Raw genomic sequence first — 23322 nt, forward strand, 5'->3', positions numbered from 1 at the left:
AGGTCCCATTTGTTTATTTTTGTTTTTACTTCCATTACTCTAGGAGGTGGGTCAAAAAGGATCTTGCTGTGATTTATGTCAAAGAGTGTTCTTCCTATGTTTTCCTCTAAGAGTTTTATGGTGCCTGGTCTTACATTGAGGTCTCTAATCCATTTTGAGTTTATTTTTGTGTGTGGTGTTAGGGAGTGTTGTAATTTCATTCTTTTACATGTAGCTGTCCAGTTTTTCCAGCACCACTTATTGAAGACACTGTCTTTTCTCCATTGTATATCCTTGCCTCCTTTGTCATAGATTAGTTGACCATAGGTGCGTGGGTTTATCTCTGGGCTTTCTATCCTGTTCCATTGATCTGTATTTCTGTTTTTGTGCCAGTACCATATTGTCTTGATTACTGTAGCTTTGTAGTATAGTCTGAACTCAGGAAGTCTGATTCCTCCAGCTCTGTTTTTTCCCTCAACACTGCTTTGGCTATTCGGGGTCTTTTGTGTCTCCATACGAATTTTAAGATTTTCTGTTCTAGTTCTGAAAAACATGCCATTGGTAATTTGATGGGGCTTGCATTGAATCTGTAGATTGCTTTGGGTAGTATAGTCATTTTCACAATATTGATTCTTCCAATCCAAGAACATGGTATATCTCTCCATCTGTTGGTGTCATCTTTAATTTCTTTCATCAGTGTCTGATAGTTTTCTGCATTCAGGTCTTTTGTCTCCTTAGGTAGGTTTATTCTTATGTATTTTAATCTTTTTGCTGCAATGGTAAATGGGAGTGTTTCCTTAATTTCTCTTTCAGATTTTTCATCATTAGTGTATAGGAATGCAAGAGATTTCTGTGAATTAATTTTGTATTCTGCTACTTTACCAAATTCATTGATTAGCTCTAGTAGTTTCTGGTGGCATCTTTAGGATTCTCTATGTATAGTATCATGTCATCTGCAAACAGTGACAGTTTTACTTCTTCTTTTCCAATTTGTGTTCCTTTTCTTTCTTTTTCTTCTCTGATTGCCGTGGCTAGGACTTCCAAAACTAAGTTGAATAATAGTGGTGAGAGTGGACATCCTTGTCTTGTTCCTGATCTTAGAGGAAATGCTTTCAGTTTTTCACCATTGAGAATGATGTTGGCTGTGGGTTTGTCATATATGGCCTTTATTATGTTGAGGTAGGTTCCCTCTATGCCCACTTTCTGGAGAGTTTTTATCATAAATGGGTATTGAATTTTGTCAAAAGCTTTTTCTGCATCTATTGAGATGATTGTATGGTTTTTATTCTTCAATTTGTTAATATGGTGTATCACATTGATTGATTTGCATATATTGAAGAATCCTTGCATCCCTGGGATAAATCCCACTTAATCATGGTGTAAGATCCTTTTAATGTGTTGTTGGATTCTGTTTGCTAGTATTTTTTTGAGGATTTTTGCATCTATATTCATCACTGATATTGGTCTGTAGTTTTCTTTTTTTGTGTATCTTTGTCTGGTTTTGGTATCAGGGTGATGGTGGCCTCATAGAATGAGTTTGGGAATGTTCCTTCCTCTGCAATTTTTTGGAAGAGTTTGAGAAGGATGAGTGTTAGCTCTTCTCTAAATGTTTGACAGAATTCACCTGTGAAGCCATCTGGTCCTGGACTTTCAGTTGTTGGAAGATTTTTAATCACAGTTTCAATTACATTACTTGTGATTGGTCTGTTCATATTTTCTATTTCTTTCTGGTTCAGTCTTGGAAGGTTATACCTTTCTAAGAATTTGTCCATTTCTTCCAGGTTTTCCATTTTATTGGCATAGAGTTGCCTATAGTAGTCTCTTAGGATGCTTTGCATTTCTACAGTGTCTGTTGTAACTTCTCCTTTTTCATTTCTAATTTTATTGATTTGAGTCCTCTCCCTGTTTTTCTTGATCGTTCTAGCTAATGGTTTATCAATTTTGTTTATCTTCTCAAAGAACCAGCTTTTAGTTTTATTGATCTTTCCTATTGTTTCCTTTGTTTCTGTTTCATTTATTTCTGCTCTGATCTTGATGATTTCATTCCTTCTGCTAACTTTGGGTTTTGTTTGTTCTTCTTTCTTTATTTCCTTTAGTTGTAGCGTTAGATTGTTTATATGAGATTTTTCTTGTTTCTTGAGGTAGGCCTGTATAGCTATAAAAGTCCCTCTTAGAACTGCTTTTGCTGCATCCCATAGGTTTTGGATTGTCGTGTTTTCATTGTCATTTGTCTCTAGGTATTTTTTGATTTCCTCTTTGATTTCTTCAGTGATCTCTTGGTTATTTAGTAGCATATTGTTTAGCCTCCACGTGTTTGTGCTTTTTACGTTTTTTCCCCTGTAATTGATTTCTAATCTCATAGTATTGTGGTTCGAAAAGATGCTTGATATGATTTCCATTTTCTTAAATTTACTGAGGCTTGATTTTTGACCCAGGATATGATCTATCCTGGAGAATGTTCTGTGTGCACCTGAGAATAAAGTATAATCTGCTGTTTTTGGATGGAATGTCCTATAAATATCAATTAAATCTATCTGGTCTATTGTGTCATTTAAAGCTTGTGTTTCCTTATTAATTTTCTGTTTGGATGGTCTGTCCATTGGTGTAAGTGAGGTGTTAAAGTCCCCCACTATTATTGTGTTACTGTCAATTTCCTCTTTTAGAGCTGTTAGCAGTTGCCTTATGTATTGAGGTGGTCCTATGTTGGGTGTATATATATTTATAATTGTTATATCTTCTTCCTGGATTGATCCCTTGATCATTATGTAGTGTCCTTCCTTGTCTCTTGTAACATTCTTTATTTTAAAGTCTATTTTATTTGATATGAGTATTGCTACTCCAGCTTTCTTTTGATTTCCATTTGCATGGAATATCTTTTTCCATCCCCTCACTTTCAGTCTGTATGTGTCCCTAGGTATGAAGTGGGTGTCTTGTAGACAGCATAGATATGGGTCTTGTTTTTGTATCCATTCAGCAAGCCTGTGTCTTTTGGTTGGAGCATTTAATCCATTCACGTTTAAGGTAATTATCGATATGTATGTTCCTATGACCATTTTCTTAATTGTTTTGGGTTTGTTTTTGTAGGTCGTTTTCTTTTCTTGTGTTTCCCACTTAGAGAAGTTCCTTTAGCATTTGTTGTAGAGTTGGTTTGGTGGTGCTGAATTTTCTTAGCTTTTGCTTGTCTGTAAAGCTTTTGATTTCTCCATCAAATCTGAATGAGATCCTTGCCGGGTAGAGTAATCTGGTTGTAGGTTCTTCCCTTTCATCACTTTAATTATACCATGCCATTGCCTTCTGGCTTGTAGAGTTTCTGCTGAGAAATCAACTGTTAACCTTATGGGAGTTCCCTTGTATGTTATTTGTCATTTTTCCCTTGTTGCTTTCAACAATTTTTCTTTGTCTTTAATTTTTGCCGGTTTGATTACTATGTGTCTCGGTGTGTTTCTCCTTGGGTTTATCCTGTATGGGACTCTCTGCACTTCCTGGACTTGGGTGGCTATTTCCTTTCCCATGTTAGAGAAGTTTTTGACCATAATCTCTTCAAATATTTTCTCTGGTCCTTTCTCTCTTTCTTCTCCTTCTGGGACTCCTATAATGCGAATGTTGTTGCATTTAATGTTGTCCCAGAGGTCTCTTAGGCTGTCTTCATTCTTTGCATTCTTTTTTCTTTATTCTGTTCTGCAGCAGTGAATTCCACCATTCTGTCTTCCAGGTCACTTATCCGTTCTTCTGCCTCAGTTATTCTGCTATTGATTCCTTCTAGTGTATTTTTCATTTTAGTTATTGTATTGTTCATCTCTGCTTGTTTGTTTTTTAATTCTTCTAGCTCTTTGTTAAACATCTCTTGCATCTTCTCAATCCTTGCCTGCATTCTTTTTCTGAGGTCCTGGATCATCTTCACTATCATTGTTTTGAATTCTCTTTCTGGAAGATTGCCTATCTCCACTTCATTTAGTTGTTTTTCTGGGGTTTTATCTTGTTCCTTCATCTGGTACATTTTATCTTGTTCCTTCATCTGGTTCATAGCCCTCTGCCTTTTCATCTTGTCTGTCTTTCTGTGAATGTGGTTTTTATTCCACAGGCTGCAGGATTGTCGTTCTTCTTGCTTCTCACAAGCTAGGAAATTTTTAAATTTTATCTGAGAAAAGATTGTCTGTCACACTGTTTCCTGTTATCATTAAGGCTTTATTTCTTATTTTTCAAGATCAGTACATGAATCATACACTGTCACTATATTTTGTGTGTTTAGTAAATCGTGTTTGTTTACTTATAAAGAACCTAGTGATTCTTGGAGAGGTTTCACCCATTATTCTTCGAGCAAATGGAATGAATCAAGAGATTCTTGAAGATTTTAAATTTCTTGTGACTTTGAGTAAGGGTATATGTACCTTTCCTTGCTAAAGTATCTATAAAGCATGTTTTAAAATGAAATAATTGTTTTCTCTCTCCTTTTGAATTCTTTTTCATTTTTTTCTTTGCTTTATTCCTTCTTCACATAATCTGCTTCCCTTTCTTTTCCATTTTCTTTTCTCTTCCTCTCATTTTTTCCAAGAGAGAGGGTAGTATGTGGTGACCTTGTTAAGGGAAACCACAATCTAGGCTGAATTGGATTTACAGTGCCTTGTACTTCTGGTTAAGGTTTAGAATAGCCAGACGTGTCTTGATATAAACATTTTCCCCAAAGCAAGATAATACTCCTACTTCTCTATTTATGGTCAGTTTAAAAGTTAGCCCAGATACTATGCCATTATTATTATTTTTTCTGGTGGAGATGAAATACAGGAAAGCATTTTATTATGCAGTTGTTAAGGAACAAGACTTTCACCCACCCACGGAATCCTGCCCAGTTTCACTGAATGAATCTGTGCTGAGAGGACATGTCTTGACCTGTGATAGAGCTGAATCAGTGGGGTCATAAACTATATGCAAATGAAATGAGATTAATAGAGGTTTTTCTGGATTTTTAAAAAAGAACCAGACACATTAAAAGCCTTATAAACTGAAGAACTAAGGTGGTACTTAAAAACAGCCCCCTAGAATCTCCTCTTTTCCTTTAAAGGCTGTGACCAAATTTCAGAGGGGCCAGGTCTCCTCTCTCCTCCCTTCTGAATGCTGGACATCTTGTCTGAATTTGAATAAAAATCTTTCAGGATGGGAATTTGTTCCAAGAAAGGTTCAGGAAGAGTTTGAAGTTTCTGGAAAAAAACTTGTGTGAGTATGAGTGTGGGTGGGTATAAGCAATGTGTGTGTGCACCTACGTGTATGTGTGTTTGCATGCACATGGGTGTGAGGGTGTGCACACGTGTGCCTGTGAACTCGTTTGTATGTGGGTGTGTGCGTGCACGTGTGTGGATGCCCGTGTGTGGTGTGTTTGGGTGATTGTGTGTATGGGGCGTGGGTGTGTGCCAATGTGTGTGTCTGTGAGCGCGTGTGCCTGTGCACTGAGGGCGGGAGAGGCAGCTTCAGCTCAGCCAGTGGCGGAGCAGTTAGTACAGAACTAATAGTGAGAAAGGAAGCTGGGGAGAGACTAGGAAGAGACGCAACCAACCTTATTAACGAAAGCTCAGTTTTGTCCCTGCGGACCCAGCCAGCAGAAGGGACTGGAGAGCTTGGCTCTCTGCCAGGGAGGTCGGGCTCCCTGCAAGCAGTTGCAGGCATCCTTGATCATGCCCTTCTCCCAGGGAGCCCTGAGCTTGGCAATCGGGAAGTTTTCAAAGCCGCAGAAGCTGCAGCCCCGGAGAAGACCAGCAAAGACAGTGGAGTGTGTATGTGACCTTCAGTTTTCTATTTTCTTGTTGGGTGGGTTAATGGATTTTTAGTACAAAGAAAGCTAAAACTCAGCTGACCTGAAAGACTGGAATTTCAGCTCTCTTTCCCTCCCTGGGCTGTTTTTCCTCCCCCTTCCTCTCAAAGCCCTTTAAACCAGAGATTACCGGGTCAGTGACTCTTATCCTGCCTGCCTGCGCCAATGGTTTCTAGCTCTTTGGCTTGGCAAGGAAAACCACTACCTGTAAGTATCTGCTTTATGTATTTCCTCTCATCTTGACTGTGAATGTTCAGCTAGAATGCCCCAGAGGTTATCTGTGTGGTAGCTTCACTCGAGTCTGCTTGCAAAAGTTTAATTCTCATGTAAACTCCCAAGGTGGCAAATTGCGGTGTTAAAAAGCCATATGCCCCAAGTGGGAGGCTCTTTATTATGTAACACAACTTTATAACTCTCTTCTGAATCCATCCCCAGTAGCACTCATAAACATTTTTACATTCTGTAATTGTCCCCCTCAAATCAGAATATTTCTTTTCAGCGAAATGAAATGGCAAAAAGAAAAGATGCCAAAATTAACAAAATAGATAATATTCTCATGGTATAAAGATATAGAAATTTGGAGGAGGTGATTTTTGGATACCTTTGCTTTAGTTTAGTTATCTTTGGATATGTATTTCTTAAAGCATGGTTTCTGTTTTTATGGGGATGAGAGCCGGTGTTGGAGAGGTAACGAATCGCATTGTTCTGAAGTTTCTGACCGATTTTTAAGCTCTTTCTTCTCATTCCTCGGATTTGGTCCAGAGACTTTGGTGCTGTAGTAAATAGTTTCCTTTAGTTGTCATCTGGATCCCCCAAATAATTTTCAAGGCATTTAATTTTTGTTTCTTTTTTTTTTTAAACGATGGTGTGCAGTCTTCTTGTGTGGTGTGAATTAGAAAGCTTCAAAAGAGCATTTCCGAGGGCTGGTTGGAGTTTATGGCCTGGGAATCTTGCTGGAGAGATTAACCTTTTCAGGACTGTTTCACAGACCAGAGCTAGAGATCCAAATGCTTTTCAGGTTTCTGCTCCACAAAACTGATACCACCATCCGCTGCTCCGGTTAAAGCTTGAAGATTTGCTTCTTAGTCCCCCGCCTTCGTGTGATACAAGTGCCTTCAGCATAACACTAAGAAAATGTTAACTACTCTTCCTCTTTCTCTCCATCCGAGGTCCTCATAACCCAGTGTACCTAAGAACCACTTGGGTGCTTGGTGTAAGGCAGGTGCTTAGGCCACACCCCGAGATGAGTTTACATTTTGGGTAGAGCTGAGAATTTACCCAGGTGATTCTGCTGCAGGCGTGATCACACTTGGATGAGCAGTGCTCTGCATCGTCCGTCCTTGGCAATTAAATTCTTGTCACGTCCTTGGTTAATGTTAAACCTCATACCTAAATAATAAACTTGAGTTTGAGCTGATGTTGAACATAAGTTACATGAAGCATGGTTTGGCATGCTTGGCCGGCAAACCAGAACTTTTAACCAGCTCTCCCACCAAACTCTTTTTTTTTTTTTCCTTTGCTCCCCCTTTCCATCCTGCCTCTCCATTCCCATGAGTGAGAAAGGGAGTCAGGGAAAGGTACCCCAATTCCATGTGGCTATGTGGTCTGACCTGCTCTGCATGGATAAGCTATGTTTGTCTTGGAAACTTTAAACCCAAGGGTATTCTTAATTCTTTATCAACTTGCAGGGGATACTGTGCTCCTGGGGCTGAGTTGGGCTGAACTGAGCTGGATTATTTCTGGGGACCGTTCAGGAGCAGTTTAATTCCTAGAAATTTGTTTTGATGGGACCAACCCACAAGGATCGGGAGAAATAGGAAATGATACCTCCATCATGTTGAGGTCCTCGTTTGACAGCATATGACAGTAAGAACTCAGCTTCCATCCTCATCCCCAATGACATTGAATGGCTTGTATATTTATAGTAAAAAGAAAATAGGATGTGGTCACCAGTGCCCCTTCCTTTTTTTCCCTCTCCTCATTCCAAATATTTGTAGGTGCCTGCTACATGGCAGGCTCTGTGTTAGTGCCAAGGACTTAGAAAGATCAGTGTGTATAATATGGATAGACGCTGTCTTCTTGGTGTTTCACATCTTAGGTGTTGCTAACCAATCTTGGATGAATCACCTATTCTTTTTATTTATTTTTTCACATTTTACAACATCTTTATTGAGATATAATTTCTATGCCATGAAATGCACCATGAAATTCATTATAAAATGTACAATTCAGTGGTTTTTGTATATTCACAAAGTTGCACGACCATCACCACAATTTGTTTTGAACACTTTTGTCACTCCAGGAAGAAACCCTATATTAACAGTCACTCCCCATTCCTCCCCACCCCCTCCCCTAGGCAACCCCTAATAAATCTATTTTCTGTCTCTATAGATTTACCTATCCTTGACTTTTCATATAAATGAAGTCATGTAATACGTAGTCTTTTGGAATCACCTATTCTTGCTAACCTTCTCTTCCTCTGTTAATATAACAAAAGGGTTGAATTCAGTGAGTTTTGATATCTTTCTAGCTCTGACATTCTGACATTGATGGATATAGCTCAGTTTCACTGTTTGCTTTGACAGCAGGCCCAAAGATTTGGCTTACAGCTTTTCTTAAAAATTTAAAAAAATACCTTTAAGGTTTTTTTTCTCTCACAAGGAACCAAGACCACTGATCTAGTGAGTTAGACAAATGCCACCTTTCAGAGCACACAGTCATTCCACACAATGGGATCCTGTAACTCTCTAGAAAGGCTTTTTCCCTGGGCCAGGTTACATGGGATGGCAGCCTCTTATCTTGTCTGAATCTGGTGTTGCTCCCCCTTTGGAGAGCTGGGTGGTCTGAACAGGGCTTGCTGGCTTCCATACTTGCACAGCTTGCTCCCTGACCCTTTCATTCAAGTGATTTAATAGCTTTTGTACGACTAGGTGAGAGGCTCAAACAGAGACCTTTGAGGGGCTGGAGGAAAAAAAAAAACAACAACTCCCTAATGAAATCTCGCCTTTTGTCTGTACTCGAGTTTCTCTTACTGCAGTGACTGGGGCAACATTTCAAAGGGTTCTAAAACTTGGCCATCAAGATAAGAATATCAAAATATAGCTGTGATCTATGTATTTTTCTGACAAACATAGCCTCCAGCTGTCTGAAGATACTGTGTTTGGATGGGAAAGTGCTCACTGGAGGACAGAGTACAGGGATCTTGCAAAGTTAGGATATCTTTGACAAAACGTTCTTGGCTTCTCATTGGTAAGCTTAATGGAGATGGCAGAATAGACTTTGGTTTCCCTTTTATCCCTCCCTATTTCTGGGTTTGCTGATACGGCGTCAATTTACTCCTTTGGTGCATCATCAAAAGCTGCTAAGATTGTTTGTCACTCTTCACTCTCAATTTTATCCTTGAAACCTTCCTATCTGGCTTCCTTAGCGACGCGGGCAGGTAACACTCCAGGACTCACTAAGCTCCAAGTCCTTCCACTAGCGCAGTCCACTTCCCTGGGATCCCATCTCTGCATACTATCAAGTGTTACCAGCTGCTCAGTCCTTATAGATGCTCCCTGAATCCTTCTCTTACAATAAATAAACCAGGGCTTTGCCTCATGAGGTCACACTCAATGCCATGGTATTTTCATTCCAAAGTCTACATTTCTTGTTAGCACAAAAATTCTTAATAAATTATTGATAATTATTGATATAATTCTTATAAATTATTGATATAAGCCAAAATCATTAAGTAGTTAGGATAATTTCAGAAAGGATCAGAATTCCCAGATGAGGATTCATCCAAATGTTTAAAAGTTGTTGTTTCCTATCAAATCCTGTTCATTGCCTAGATTTCCTTTTTTTTTTTCTGTGAAAGTGATTCTTCTCATAAAAACAACACAGCAACAACAGAAGAGCAGTGCTTTAGTTGTTTTATATAAATCTTCTCTTTTGTTATAACGTGATAGGATGAAATAGTTTGTCAAATAGGCATTAGTGATTTTTTTGAAATCAAAAGGTAGTGTTGATAGGAGAGCCCTATCAAATTTTGAATCAGAGTGTGGTGTAGTAGAAAAAAAGAATGGCCTTTGAATAAATTTCAACTGGGTTCCAACCCTAGGCTGTGATGTTCTTTGGTTCTGTGACGTTGGCCAAATTACTTACCAGTTTCCTTGGGAGTAAAACAAATACATTTATACTTACCTCACCAGGTGTTTGGAAGGGCTAAAAGACATTTGGAAAGCACCCAGCATGGTGCATGACATATGATAAGTTCTCAATAAATATTTCTTTTTTAGGAGAGGACTAACAGGTGTGAAGCCTGGAAAGAATCAAACGTGTGGCGAGCCAGGCAATTTATAGGTGAAAAGAAAAGGGAAATGGGAAATAGAACTTTCTTCCAGACCTCATGGACTGGGCAGGATAGATCTCCATCCACCACTTCCTCTGCCTATAACTCTGGGCAGCAGCCTTGTACTCCCTTGATTCCTTCTTCCAGATTAAGTGGAAGCATGAAACAAATCCATGAGCTCACACACTACCAAAGGGATTTGTTAAGGAGAAAACAAAGGCAATGTGAATATCATTCTGTCCTTTTCTTCCTGACCCTTCAGAACTGGAGACTTGTATAGCCATTGCACAGTAAATATCTGAGAAGAATCATTTTGTTTCTCTTGGGATTTTTCTCCACTGTAGCAAGCGGCCTAACCTCAGGGGAAAGTATTTGTTTGAGATTTTGAAACTCTGCAATTGCCCCATGGTCAGCCTACGAGCTATCACCAAGTGGAAAGACACAGCCATTCAAGCATGTGGCGTGAGCTCTTGCTCTCCCTCTCTGTCTCTGTCTCTCTCTGTCTCTCACTCTTCTACCAGTTTTTCTTTTAAGTCCAAAGTTTGCATTGGGGTAAGTCAGTCTCTCAACTGATACGTATTGATCTTCTCTGTGCCAAGCCCTGTGACCAGGACTGGAGATGTTTGAGTGAGCAGAACAATTATGGTTGTTATCGTCAAGAAGCTTACAGACTAAGGTCAAAGGCAGACATGTATAAATGACTGCAAATAAACATTTAAATGCCTGTAGGTGTGCAACATGTGGTAAGGGGTATTGCAGGATTCTATGCAAGCAGTTAAAACTGGTCTGGGAGGTTGAGACCTGAAGGATGGGTAGAATTTAGCCAAATGGAGTGGTAGGTGGGAGAGGGGAAAAGGGCATTCATGGCAGATGGGACAACATGGATGAAACATGTAAAGGCCTAGAATGGGCAGTGCCGCGAGTTTAAGGAAGGAACGAAGACCTGAGTGACTAGCTTGTCCGTGGCAAGGAGGAGAGTCGTGTGAGAAAAGGCTGGAGAGGTGGCAGGGGACAACCATACAGGGAAATCCAGTCTCACAGTTAAAAGGGACCCCAGAAAGCGCCTAATCCACACTCCCTCCCTGAGACAAAGACCCCTTCCTGTGTCTGTACCTCAGCCCTCACCATTACTGGACAGCTCTGAAGGAAAGTTCTTTCTGAGGGGAAGCTGAGATTCACCCATCCTTCCTGTTTCTGCACACGGGAACCACAGAATAAAGTCACTCCTCCTGCAGGTGTTTGAAGACAATTTTCTTTTTTTTCATAAATTACTGCCCAAGTAAATCTTCTCTTTCCCATATATTTGCAATTGATTTTTTGGGATGTAAATTTATATGTTTGTGCTTGTTGAAAGTGAACTTGCTGGCTTCAGCCCATCATTCCAACCTCCATTATCCAGGACGTCGATCTTGATTATGCCCTCAGTGGTAACAGTTAACCTTCCTGGATTTTTGCTGTCTGTGAATCAGATAAGCTTGTTTCTATATCTTTGTTTAGGAATTTGGAAAATTGTTTAACCAGAAGGAGCCAAAAATGGAGCTATGGGCACCACTCAAGATGTTACTCACAGAAATGTCCAGGTATAAATGAGAAGAGCTCAAAGATGTTAATGTGTGTTGATAGTCTTGTTTTGACAAGAATGCTAAAAGCACAGTTCAACTATCATTGCTGATTTCATTTATTGATACATGTGTTGAATGTGTATCACATGCAACAGACAGTTCTGTCCTCCTGCTTTCAAAACACTTAGTCACACCATCATGTAGGATATGATAAATGCCCCATGATGGGTTTCAGTAAAATGTGACTTTTCTGCAATCGCAGAAACCAAATGGAATGATCAGGTCTTGGGGCATCTTGGAGGAGGCATTTCACAAGGCATTGATATGTGAGAAAGATTTTAATAAGGATGGAAGCAAAGACATGCAGGGGGCAGACATGAGCAGGGGCTTACAGGTGGGAAGTGTCAAGCAGGTCACTGTGAATGTGTAACTGAGGTTACGGGAGAGGGAGGGCTGTGGTTTGGGGCTACATGAGCCTAGAGGTGATGGCCAAAGACCATGGGAGTGGATATGTAGTGAGAAGCCAGTTGAGGTCAGATTATTAAAAAATGTCATATTTTCAATGATACAGTGTAACCAAGAGAGGAGAAAACAGAGGGTGGAAAGAAAAGGAAGAGAAGATGAAAGAGAAAGAAGCATTGGTGAGGTAGAAGGAGAAGCAGGGAGTATACTGAGTCCATAAACTAGGGGAGAAGAAATTGTGCAGAAAGTGTGGGTGTAGCGCATTGTTGGGCGCTATAGAGATCAGAGAGGATTGTTGGAGAAAAGTTCAATTTGCTGTAACAATTAGGAGGTCACTGGCAGCCTTTGAGACAGCTGTTTCAGTGGACTGGGGGCAATCAAAATCAAGGGTCCTTTTAGGAAATACAAGGCTGGTGAAGGAGTGGGTAGAGACAGCGTTTTAAGGAGATAGGATAGTTGGTCAAGACGAGGTATATAATGGGAAAGGGGAAAAGAAAGTGTTTGATGAGAATTAATAGTTAATAGTCACAATAACAATGTGCTTAGATGTGCCCACCCTAATGACCTCATTTTCATTTTCATTTTCCTCCTTACAGACTCTATCTCTAAATATAGTAACATTCTGAGGTACTGGGGGTTAGGAATTCAATATATGAATTTGGGGGGAACAAAATTCAGCCTATAACACCATACCAGCACATCAAGGCCTCCTCCTGGCGTTAATTAGCTGATCTTCCAAATTCTCTAGACATTACTGCAGCAAAAGAAAATAGAATGAAACCTGTAGCCACACAAACCCACATTTAAAAATCAGTTTCGTTTCTGCTTTATAGATGTTAAAAAAAAAAATCAGTTTATAGTGCACTCTGGATTTAGAGTTTGTCTTCAGGATGAGGTGACAGAGAAACTTCCTCAAGCAGGACTACCTTTGCACTTTCTGGGTTTTTTAATTTAAAAAAAATGGTTTTCTGTAAGTTTGCAAACTTTGGGCTTAAAGGTTTTCTTTCTGCAGGAATTCTTAGAGCCTTTAGTAAGCTAATATTACATTGTAAATCTTTAAAAGAAGATTTTGGCATTCTGTGCTTCACATATATTTGGATATAGAAGGCTTATGCAGAAAACTTTTTAACGTCTCCAACATGTGCATTTAAAAAAAATAGTTTGCAAAATGTGGCCTTTATCAGCCAGATAGACATTGAAGTGTTGAAAAATCTAGGAAAGGAGACCTTCTAATGAGTTTGTGTGGTGGTCAAAGATTCATCTTTGCAATCTTGCCCTAGATGGTACAGCCTGAGGGACACTTTCTCTCCACAGAGTTAAAATTAGGGTGTAAATTAGTACCATCTTTCCAAGTAGCATGCATCAAGAGCCTCAAAATAAGTTTTATACCCTTTGATCTTATGATTCCACTTCCAAAAAACTATCAGAGGGAAATAACTAGAAAAATAAGCTGATTTAATGAAGGATTTTTTCATCACAATCTATTGACATAGTAACTAGTTCAACACAACAATGGAATGACTCTAGAAATCCATGTAGAGGATGTAGTGCACAGATGAAAAGTAAGATCACAAGGGACGTTTAATAATACGGAAAATGGTTAGAATAGAATGTAATGTAACTGGAAAAGAATGGTACACTACTCTTTTTGTAGTGCGGTTCTAATTAAGTTTAAAAACTGTAGATACATATACATACTTAAGAAAACCGAAGGGCATTTTCTTTGGGTGTTGGGAAAGTGTAATTTTTTCCTTTTCTTTATGTTTTTATATTTTTATCCTTTAGTTAATGAGCATGCATTTCTTTTATACACATAAAAGGAAGTTATTTTCAGAAAAAAACAGGTAAATAGATAAAATGAAGGATATGGACTAGTTGATTTCTGAGTTTTCTCCTAAACCACACATCTGTGATTTAGATTACATTTTAGAAAAAGTTTCAGAGTGAAGGAAGCAGAATGTTATAAACAAAATCAACATGTGTTTTATTAATTTAATAGACTGGAATTTTGAAGTGGCTTGTTTGCCTCGAGGCCTTTAAACTGTGCTTGTAGTGTAAGAAGTTGGAGCACTCAGATGCTGGTAGGCAAGATATCTGCATTAATTATATGTTCTTAAAGTAACAGCTACTTCCTTGAGAGAACATTGCCTCCACTGAAATATTTTTTTTTATAATTTTATTTATTTATTTTGCCTGCATTGGGTCTTTGTTGCTGCGTGCAGGCTTTCTGTAGTTGCGGTGAGTGGGGACTATTCTCGGTGCGGTGCACGGGCTTCTCATTGTGGTGGCTTCTCTTGTTGCGGAGCATGGGCTCTAGGTGCGTGGGCTTCAGTAGTTGTGGCTCGTAGGCTCTAGAGAGTAGGCTCAGTATTTGTGGCTCACGGGCTTTGTTGCTCTGCAGCATGTGGGATCTTCCCAGACCAGGGATCGAATCCATGTCCCCTGCATTGGCAGGTGGATTCTTAACCACTGAGCCACTAGGGAAGACCGCCTCCAGTGATACTTTAACTCCTGCCAACAGCCATCAGTTGCTGTCTGGGACCATAAAGGAAGTTGTTAAGTGTTTGCATACTGTAGGAAAAAGACTCCAGGGATAGTGAAGGAATTGTAAAGAGTATATGATTTTGTTGTAATGCAAAGTGGTATAATATAGCAGTTAAATGCACAGGTCCTGGGGTCGGCAAATATGGGTTATAAGACTCTGGAGTCAAGCTGATGACTTTAGGCAGGTAACTTAAACCTCTTTGTACCTCATTTTCCAAACCTGTAAAATCACTGTCTACTTCCTAAAACCGTTATAGGAATTAAACAAGATAATGTATGTAAAGTCCTTTGAACAACACCTAATCCATAGTAAGCACTTAATAAATGTTCGTTTTTATGATGATTATGATGTCACTTCCTTAAGTCACTGTTTATCTATAAAATCAGAATAATAATAGAAACTGCTTTATAGGTTTGTTGTGAGAAATAAATGAAAACAAATATATAAAGAATATAGCCCAGTACCTGTATACAGTAAGTAAAAAGTACTAGTAGACATAAAATGAGAAAAGGAAGATACAGTCAGCCTTCCATATCTGTGCATTCTACATCCGTGGATTCAGCCAACTACGATTTAAAATATTTGGAAAAAAAACTCCAGAAAGTTCCAAAAAGCAAAACTTGAATTTGCCTGGCAACTATTTACACAGCATTTACCTTGTATTTACAACTATTTACATAGCATTTACATTGTATTAGGTATTATAAGTAATCTAGAGATGATTTAAAGTGTGTGGGAAGATGTTCATAGGTTATACACATAAACACTTCGCCACTTTATATAAAGGACTTGAGCATCATCGTGGCGTTTGGTATCTGTGGAGGGTTGGGGGGTTACTGGAACCAACCCCTGTGGATACTGAGGGACAACTGTACTATAAATTGTTAAGGAAAATCAATCTTAGAAGTCACAAGCTATTTTTTTCTTCTCCACGATTCTATTCTCCCCGGAAATCCTGTGTTGGGTAAGATCGCCACGGATTCTCCACCCCTGTGGGGAGCATTGAACAATTAAAGCTCCATAAGAGGTGATGAGCTTCTTGAAAGAGAAGAACCTGTTTTGTATTTGTGTGTTCCCAGGGCTGCTTTTACAGTGAGACTGTCAGCATAGAGGAGGACAGAGCCCTTCCCCAGGGTGCCAGAGACCTGCTTCTCCCAGGCTGTGCTGCTTCCGGCTGTGACCTTGGGCCAGCCTTAGACTGACTCCTTGTTGCTTATGACAAGGTGCAGTTAGACTTCTCTGTCTCTCTCAGGGAAGGAAAGTCAGAGGAGGCAGTGGATCTGAAGTCCTTGGTAAAATCTAAGTCTTAATTTCCTCAACTACTACACAAAGAAGAGAGCCACTTTCTCTGAGTTTAGACAGTTAGTTGTTCCCTTGGGGGACAGTTCTCCTCATTTCCAGTTCATTGCTCTTGGGTGAATCAATTTATGTCACATATGATTCAGAATCATTTCAGTTATTCTATGGATAATTATATGCAGCCATGAGTTTATGCCTGAAACTTTTACATTTGATTCATATGAATTATTTTGGAAATCAATTTGAGTGAAAATCATGATGATTTAAAAAATTCATTATAAGTAATTCCACGATGGCTTCTCTGTTTCTTCTGACTGGTGTTTTAAAGATTTTAATGTAGAATACAAGTCAGAAAATCTTCACGGGCTTTCTTACCAGTCTAGTCAAGGATATCACAATCTCTCTGTGTTTGAGTGGGTGGGAATGGGTTGATCCTGAGTTGGCTACTTTTTTTTTTTACTCAAAATGCCACTTCTCTATTAGTTTATTTTCTTTCTTAAAGACTATAGGGTACTTGTAGGATCTGAAGCTGTGAGTCATGAGGTAATAGCTTCAAGCACAGGGAAGATAAAATGTTCCATTGTTTACATCATCTTTGGTTGATTGGTAATAACTACCTGGAGTGCTGAGAAGAGTATCAGACCAGTAGGAGTTCTGCAAATAGCAGAGCAAGCCAGCAAAATGTTATGATAGATTATTGATATCTTTTGTTTTTTTAAATTAATTAATTAATTAATTTTTGGCTGCGTTGGGTCTTTGTTGCTCCGCGCGGGCTTTCTCTAGTTGCGGCGAGCGGGGACTACTCTTGCTGTGGTGCGTGGACTTCTCATGGCGGTGGCTTCTCTTGTTGCGGAGCACGGGCTCTAGGTGCACAGGCTTCAGTAGTTGTGGCTCGCGGGCTGTAGGCACGTGGGCTTCAGTAGTTGTGGTTCACACGCTTAGTTGCTCCGTGGCATGTGGGGTCTTCCTGGACCAGGGCTTGAGCCTGTGTCTCCTGCATTGGTGGGTGGATTCTTAACCACTGCGCCACCAGGGAAGTCTGATTATTGATATCTTGATATCTGTGCTGGGTGCAGGATGGGGAAGGTGCTTCTCTTGTGTCATGTAGCTTCCATTGTAAAATTACACAGAGGAACAATAGTAAATATGATTCTCTTCAGGGCACATCGTTAACATTGACCATCAAGAAGTTCCATTGCAGAGAGAGCCTGGGAGGACAGCTGGGATCCTGCTTTTCCTGTTGTGCACAGATTACCTAAGATAAATGACAGGAGTACCATGTTTATATCAGCATGAAGAATACATCCTCCTGTGGTTAAACTGAACGTGTAATTATGAAATGAAAACCAGCTCAGCTCTACCAGATGAAATGTTACTGAATCATTTTCTTCTGTTCAGGAATTTACTAAGAAAGAAAGAAATTTACTAAGAAAGAAAACTTTTTGAATTTTTATAAGGAAGAACTCAGAGCAGGATGGTTTTCCACTTTCCAAAACAGCTTTTCACATTTTTGTTGGCTTGTAGAGATATCCTTCGAATACATGATTTCCACATGAAGGAAAAAGGCAAGGGTGGGAAATGGCCTGTAAGAGCATAACTGATTTGCAGGATGACGTGAGGATTGTGAAATGCTGAGAAGCAGCTGAATCACACGAGCAAGCAGACAGGATTTGTTTCTATTGCAGCATCAAATTAAGTCCCATGTGGCTAAAAGTCAGTTGGTTTACAAGCTCCCTTGTAGAATCTGGCCACCTTTCCACTTCCCCTTCCAAAGCTCCCACTGATTCTGCTGACGCTGTGGCTGCCCACATCAGTGATGAGAGCAAGCTACAGACAGCTGGATTCTGAGGATCTGACTTGGCCCTATGTGGGGATTAAGCAAACAGAGTTCTCAAGATGTGTTAGGTTTCCCACCAGGGTGTTGTCAAGTAAATGTTGGCTGCCTCTGGACACTGTAATTTCGTACCAGAAACAAGACAATTCTGTCATCTTCTTTGGTGGAGATAAAAAATCCATCATCATCTGAAGTCTTGTTTGACTTAGAATCCTGATTTCCATTGCTGTTGTTCTGTGTGGTTTTTGGTTTTTTGTTTTGCCTTTTCCCTCTCTGTTCATCCAAATCCTTTTCTCTTTCCCCTCCACTGCCACCTTCTTCATGTGAAAAATCAGAGCAATATTTTCCGTGGAATGTCTACATACTTGGCATTTTCTAACACCAACAGAAAAATGCAAGCGCAAAATTAGAATGTAAATAAAACACAAATAAAGCATACTCTTTTTGATCTTTATGGCACCTAATTTGGTAGCCCAGTTGATTGAAGGCTGAGTTTTGTTTGATTTTGAACTTAGAAATTGTTACTCTTGCACTGTTTACCTCCCAGCAGGGTTGCTTCAGGTTGTTTCTGAAATATTAGCATTCAGTTTCTTACTTCGACCTCCTGTTTTAAGACTGTGAGGAAGAAAAAGAGAAATTTTGAATGTCGTTAAAACACACTTTGACTTTTACTGAACCTAATTCTGCCCCCTTCATCCAGGACCAGTTCCTGCCATTCTGTTTTTCTCGAGACAAGCTTTACTCTCGTATTCCTTTGACATATTTTGTAATAATAACATTACATTTATATGGAGCTTTGTAGTTAAAATTTCCACATGGACTATTTCATTTGGCCTCACAGGAGAACTGGAACAGGCAAGACGGATGGCCCCATTTTTGAAAGAGAAAACAGATGTTCAGAAAAACCAGGGTTAGAATCCAGATCTTCAGATTCAGGTGTTCCCTTCCCATATCACTGTGGCACGGGAAGCCACAGAAATAGATTTCCTTTTCTTTCTCTCTTGTCTCTTCCTGGTAGATGAACATTAGAAGCTTGGTCTTTGACCTTATCAGCTCATTAAGGACTTACTATGCTATAATTAGAGAATGAGCTATTTCCCCATCTGCTGTAGGTAAGAAGTTAAAATATTTACCTGATTTGTGACTAAACAAAATTAACAGAAAAACTTGAAGAATAAGGTGGTTATTAACAGTGTAAAGTTATACTGGTTTATTATGCCCATTGGAAGGTCTTGCATTTTCATGATTTTAATGATTTCTGCATATGGATACTGAAATATTTGTCAGAAGGTGTAGAAAAAAATGCCGTCTTTCCTGTTTAACAGTAGGTTAAACAGGAAAGAAGTTTACATTCTCTGCCATGTAAAATTCTGGCAGAGTGGACTGGTGTGGTGACTTGACTTTGCAAATGTCCCAAACACCCAGGCTCCTTCTGGCTCACAGCTCTGCTAGCCTGAGGTGTGGCTTTCTTTTTTATGTGCAGGGCAGCCTCCTCAGTCTGGGTAACAAGAGGGAGAGAAGCATAAAGATAAATCCATGAAAAAAAAGGAAGAACAAGGTCGCTAGGGAGTGAGGGTAGACAAAAAACAGGTCCCAGGACTGGACCCTAGGCTCCCCAACATGAAAAAACGTCAGGGATTCTAGGAAGAAGCAGCAAAGGAGAAGAAGGGAGATGAGAAGAATGCCTGAGAGTATAGAGTCCTTGCAGCCTTTACGGGTTAATTTAATTCATTGAAATCTCAGAAAGCCAAGTTTTTTCTCTTATCTCTCAGTTTTGGGTGATGCCTACCCACCCTGTTGCTTCTCTTCTTTGTGAAAGCGCTGCTTTTTTGAATGATCTTAGATGCCAAAGGTGAATGGAGACAAGTTGTGAAAGTTCAACAAGCAGGTTTGCATTCTTGCCCAAACAAGCCAACCTAATTCAGCCTGAGCGTGGGCAACATGGTCAGTGGGAGGATGGGACTGTTTTATTTGGGGACCGACACCATAAAAAACAGGCTGCTCTGTGAAGTGTGCACCCGCCCGCCCCCAGGTGTTAGGTGACACGTCATGCACTGTCTCAAAAGTGAAAGGTTTCAAACAGGGACAAGAGAATGAGCCTTCCCTTAATATATTAGAGGTGGGCAATAGTGGCATTTTTGTCTACACCTTCTGACAAACATTTCAGTATCCGTGTGCAGAAATCATTAAAATCATGAAAAGGCAAGACCTTCCAATGGGCGTAATAAACCACCATTATGGTCTATCATGGATAACCAATCGTGGATATGATTGGTTCACCTAATCATGTCTTGGAATTAAAGATATATTTCAATACCTTGCGCTTTGGATAAAATCATTTCTGTTCTTATGGGACACAGAGAAATAATCATGAAATTCTAAGTGGTTAAAATAGAAAAAAAGACTCCACTTGTGCGAATTCTATACTTTCTGTGTAATTAGCATTGCAGATTATGTATAAATGCACGTGCGTCTGCCGTGTCATTAGCTGTGTATGTTGAAGCTACGTTACTGGATTCCTAGCCCTTGTTACACCTAAACAAAACCCCAAATGATCACTTAGAAAAAATATCTTTTCTCCAGTTTCCACTCAAGCGTTTCTTAGGTGTCTTCATTGCCCAGCAAAGTCAAAATTGTGCCCATGTGACAAATTATTAAGCCTTTTTTTTTTTTTTTGAGTGGGTTGCACTGATTTAGAATTAATCATGTTTTCAAACAGTGGGCAAGTAATTCTATCAGCTCTTTTGCACAAATGAGGTTACAATCCTCATTTATCAAGTGAGAAGACAAAAGCAAAGAGTTCAACAACTTTCTCTGAACGCAGAGGAGCAAACGCTGCCCGTGGCCGTGAGGCGGGCTGCCTCCTGTCGGACCACACAACTGACGTCCCGGTTGGGACCCGTTGAGTCCGGAAGCAGGAGTTACCGCCGGGGAATGAAATGGCTGCATTGCCTTTCAGATGCCCCTGGAGGTCAAGTTAGTTTATTTGTTTTTAATTTAGCTGAAATTACAGGCTGGTTGAAAGATTCCTTTGTCGGTGGGGGTCTTCTGAATAAGCCACATAAACCTTTTTGTTTCTCTCTCACTTTCCTCCAACTCCTCGTCCCATTTGCAGGATTAAAAAAGCACTTGGGAGGCACATTAATCTTGCCGGGCGTTGTCAGGAGTGATCAGCGAGTTTTATTAAAAGCTCTGGGACTGCCTGAAAGACCTCCTTGTCTGAGTTTGAAATGAAAGGGACGTGTTAAGATCTTGGGGCACATTGTCGGGACCCCTTGCCCTGCCCCTTGGACTATGAGCTGACACCCCCGGAGAAGGCACAGAAGCCCTCCTTTGTTGAAGGGATTTCACTGGTGGATGGAAACGAGTTGGCCCCTGTCGGCATGAGCTCTCTACGCTGGGGTGGGCTCGGTGCCCTGCTGCTGCTGCTCAGGCTGCTCCCAGGCTGGGCCAGCCCCACCCTCATCCGTGTTAACCGAGGGGTCAGGGTGATGAAGGGCAGCTCCGCCTTCCTGTCTCAGGATGACCTGAAGTTCGCCATCCCCAAAGAGAAAGATGCCTGCAAAGTGGAAGTTGTGATGAATGAACCAATAACCCAGAGGGTTGGGAAACTCACTCCACAGGTAGGTCATATCTGAGATTTGCTATCTAGTAGTGTGTATGAATGAGAGTGTGTGATAATGTTGGGGGGTGGGGAGAGAGAGAGAGAGAGGGAGGGATGGAGGGAGGGAGGGAGGGAGGGAGGGAGAGGGGGAGAGAGAGAGAGAGAGAGAGATCAAGCTCTTCCTTCAAGCTACCAGAGGTGAGTGTTGTAAGGTGTTCAAATTTGAAACGGTGGAGTTGCAGTTAGCGGGCATAATACTGCACTGTTTTTTCTATGCAAGGTGAAACCTGTTAAAAAAATTTTTTTTGAGGTATAATGACATATAATGTTAGTTTCAGGTGTACGAGGTAATGATTTGAGATTGGTCAAACCTGTTTTTTGAATGTTCTTGGGTGACTGTGGATTACAGCCTTGAAACCAACAGGAGTTACTCCTATTTATGTCAGCCCCTCTGGAGGAAGGATGGTTCGAACAGATATGGATGGATGCATTTTTAAAATTAGTAATGCACCAAATTGACAAGTCTTTCCCATTTATCCTCTCTTATTGACGAAATCTTGTGTAAATATTACCTGCTCTTTGACCTTATAAAACAGCTAATCAGCCAGGAAAAGGCATAATGGTAAGGGAATCACATCTTATTTTAGGTACATGGCCACTCTATGAGAATCTTAGGGGAGAGAGAGAAAAAAACAGAACGAGGGGGAGAGAGAGAGAGAGAGAGAGAGAGAAGTAAACGAGAGGGAGAGAGAATGAAAACGGGTTGGAGTGGGCAATCTCCTGTGTGGTGTGATATGGTCAGTCTTTATGGGACTATTCCTGCCCCCAAATTATCTCACCCATGGCCAGAGTGCCTTTGGATAAGATATCAGGGTTTCAGGACATCTTTAGGACACATTTGTGACTGCAGAATACCAAAAGTTAAACACAAAGACATTTTAATCTATTACCATCCCTTGAACGTTCCCTTGAGTAAGGGAAGAGATCTGGAAATGATATATGAAGACACTTCATTTTAAATATTCATTGTTCTTCAAAAATGTCTTCATAAAATTTTTTTTTCCCTTTAATCACTACCATGGAGACCTTGTCATTTAAGGATGTTCTGTGCTCAATCCTTTTGTAGGGTGGAGTCACCCTCTAATTCACTGGGTTTAGGAAGGTCTGTATTATCATACATTTGCTTAAAGAGCTTATCTTTATACACAATAGAAAATTGCTTCTGGTCTTATTACTTGTTCCTACTGTGGTTTAACTTTCTTCTCAAGGAAAACAGTTTTCAGAATATTCAATGCTGGGTATGGCTGCTGCTCCTAGCAAAATACAGCATTTCTGTTTGCTGAACTGTGAGCATTAATGTTCTTCCTCTTCCTCTCTATTTGGCTAAAAAACTATTCTATCGGCTTATTCAAAAGTGGTATTAGATGTCATAAAGATGAACTAAAGAGACTGAGATAGATGCTAGCTCAAGTTGACATCTCTAGACATTTCCTTTACTTCCATTACAGTTATAGTCTGATTCTGAAACACATCAGAATGCTATGGCAGGCTCTCACATTGGGAGTATGGCTCATGTGACTGTGACTAAATGTCTCCCTCCGGTTTCCTGTGAGTTTTTCCTTTGTCAGTCAATGAGCTTCAGATGGGCATCTAAAAAAATGTTAGTATGTGCTCATGGACCCAGGTCACCCTGGTTTTCCCATTTGTGTGGTAAGTGCAACATCTCCCCACTTTCACCCAACATAACTTATGCTGGAAAATGTGTTTGATTGGCACCTATAAGTTAGGGATAAAGGAGACGCCTGGGATAGCTCATGTCTGGAGCCCCAATGCTCTAAATGCGATGAGTAGGTGACACGAATAGGCTCAGCAGCAGGCCGTGGAGCCCTAACTACAGGCAC

General features: G+C 40.2%; 1 protein-coding gene across 1 annotated transcript in view; it reads left to right on the forward strand.

The window, feature by feature from the left end:
* The first annotated feature begins 5091 nt into the window (after positions 1-5091).
* The window catches only part of FREM1 (FRAS1 related extracellular matrix 1), a 178230-nt gene continuing 159999 nt past the window's right edge, over positions 5092-23322 (forward strand). Inside the window, exon 1 of the mRNA XM_089913219.1 lies at positions 5092-21440. Coding sequence (XP_089769345.1) covers positions 21201-21440 — 240 coding nt within the window. The 5' untranslated portion in view covers positions 5092-21200. The remainder of the gene's footprint in view (positions 21441-23322) is intronic.

The sequence above is a fragment of the Delphinapterus leucas genome, chromosome 6, assembly GCF_059928025.1.
Source record: "Delphinapterus leucas isolate spDelLeu-1000000601 "Yukka" chromosome 6, BTC_Dleu_Yukka2, whole genome shotgun sequence".
NCBI classification, from domain to species: domain Eukaryota; kingdom Metazoa; phylum Chordata; class Mammalia; order Artiodactyla; family Monodontidae; genus Delphinapterus; species Delphinapterus leucas.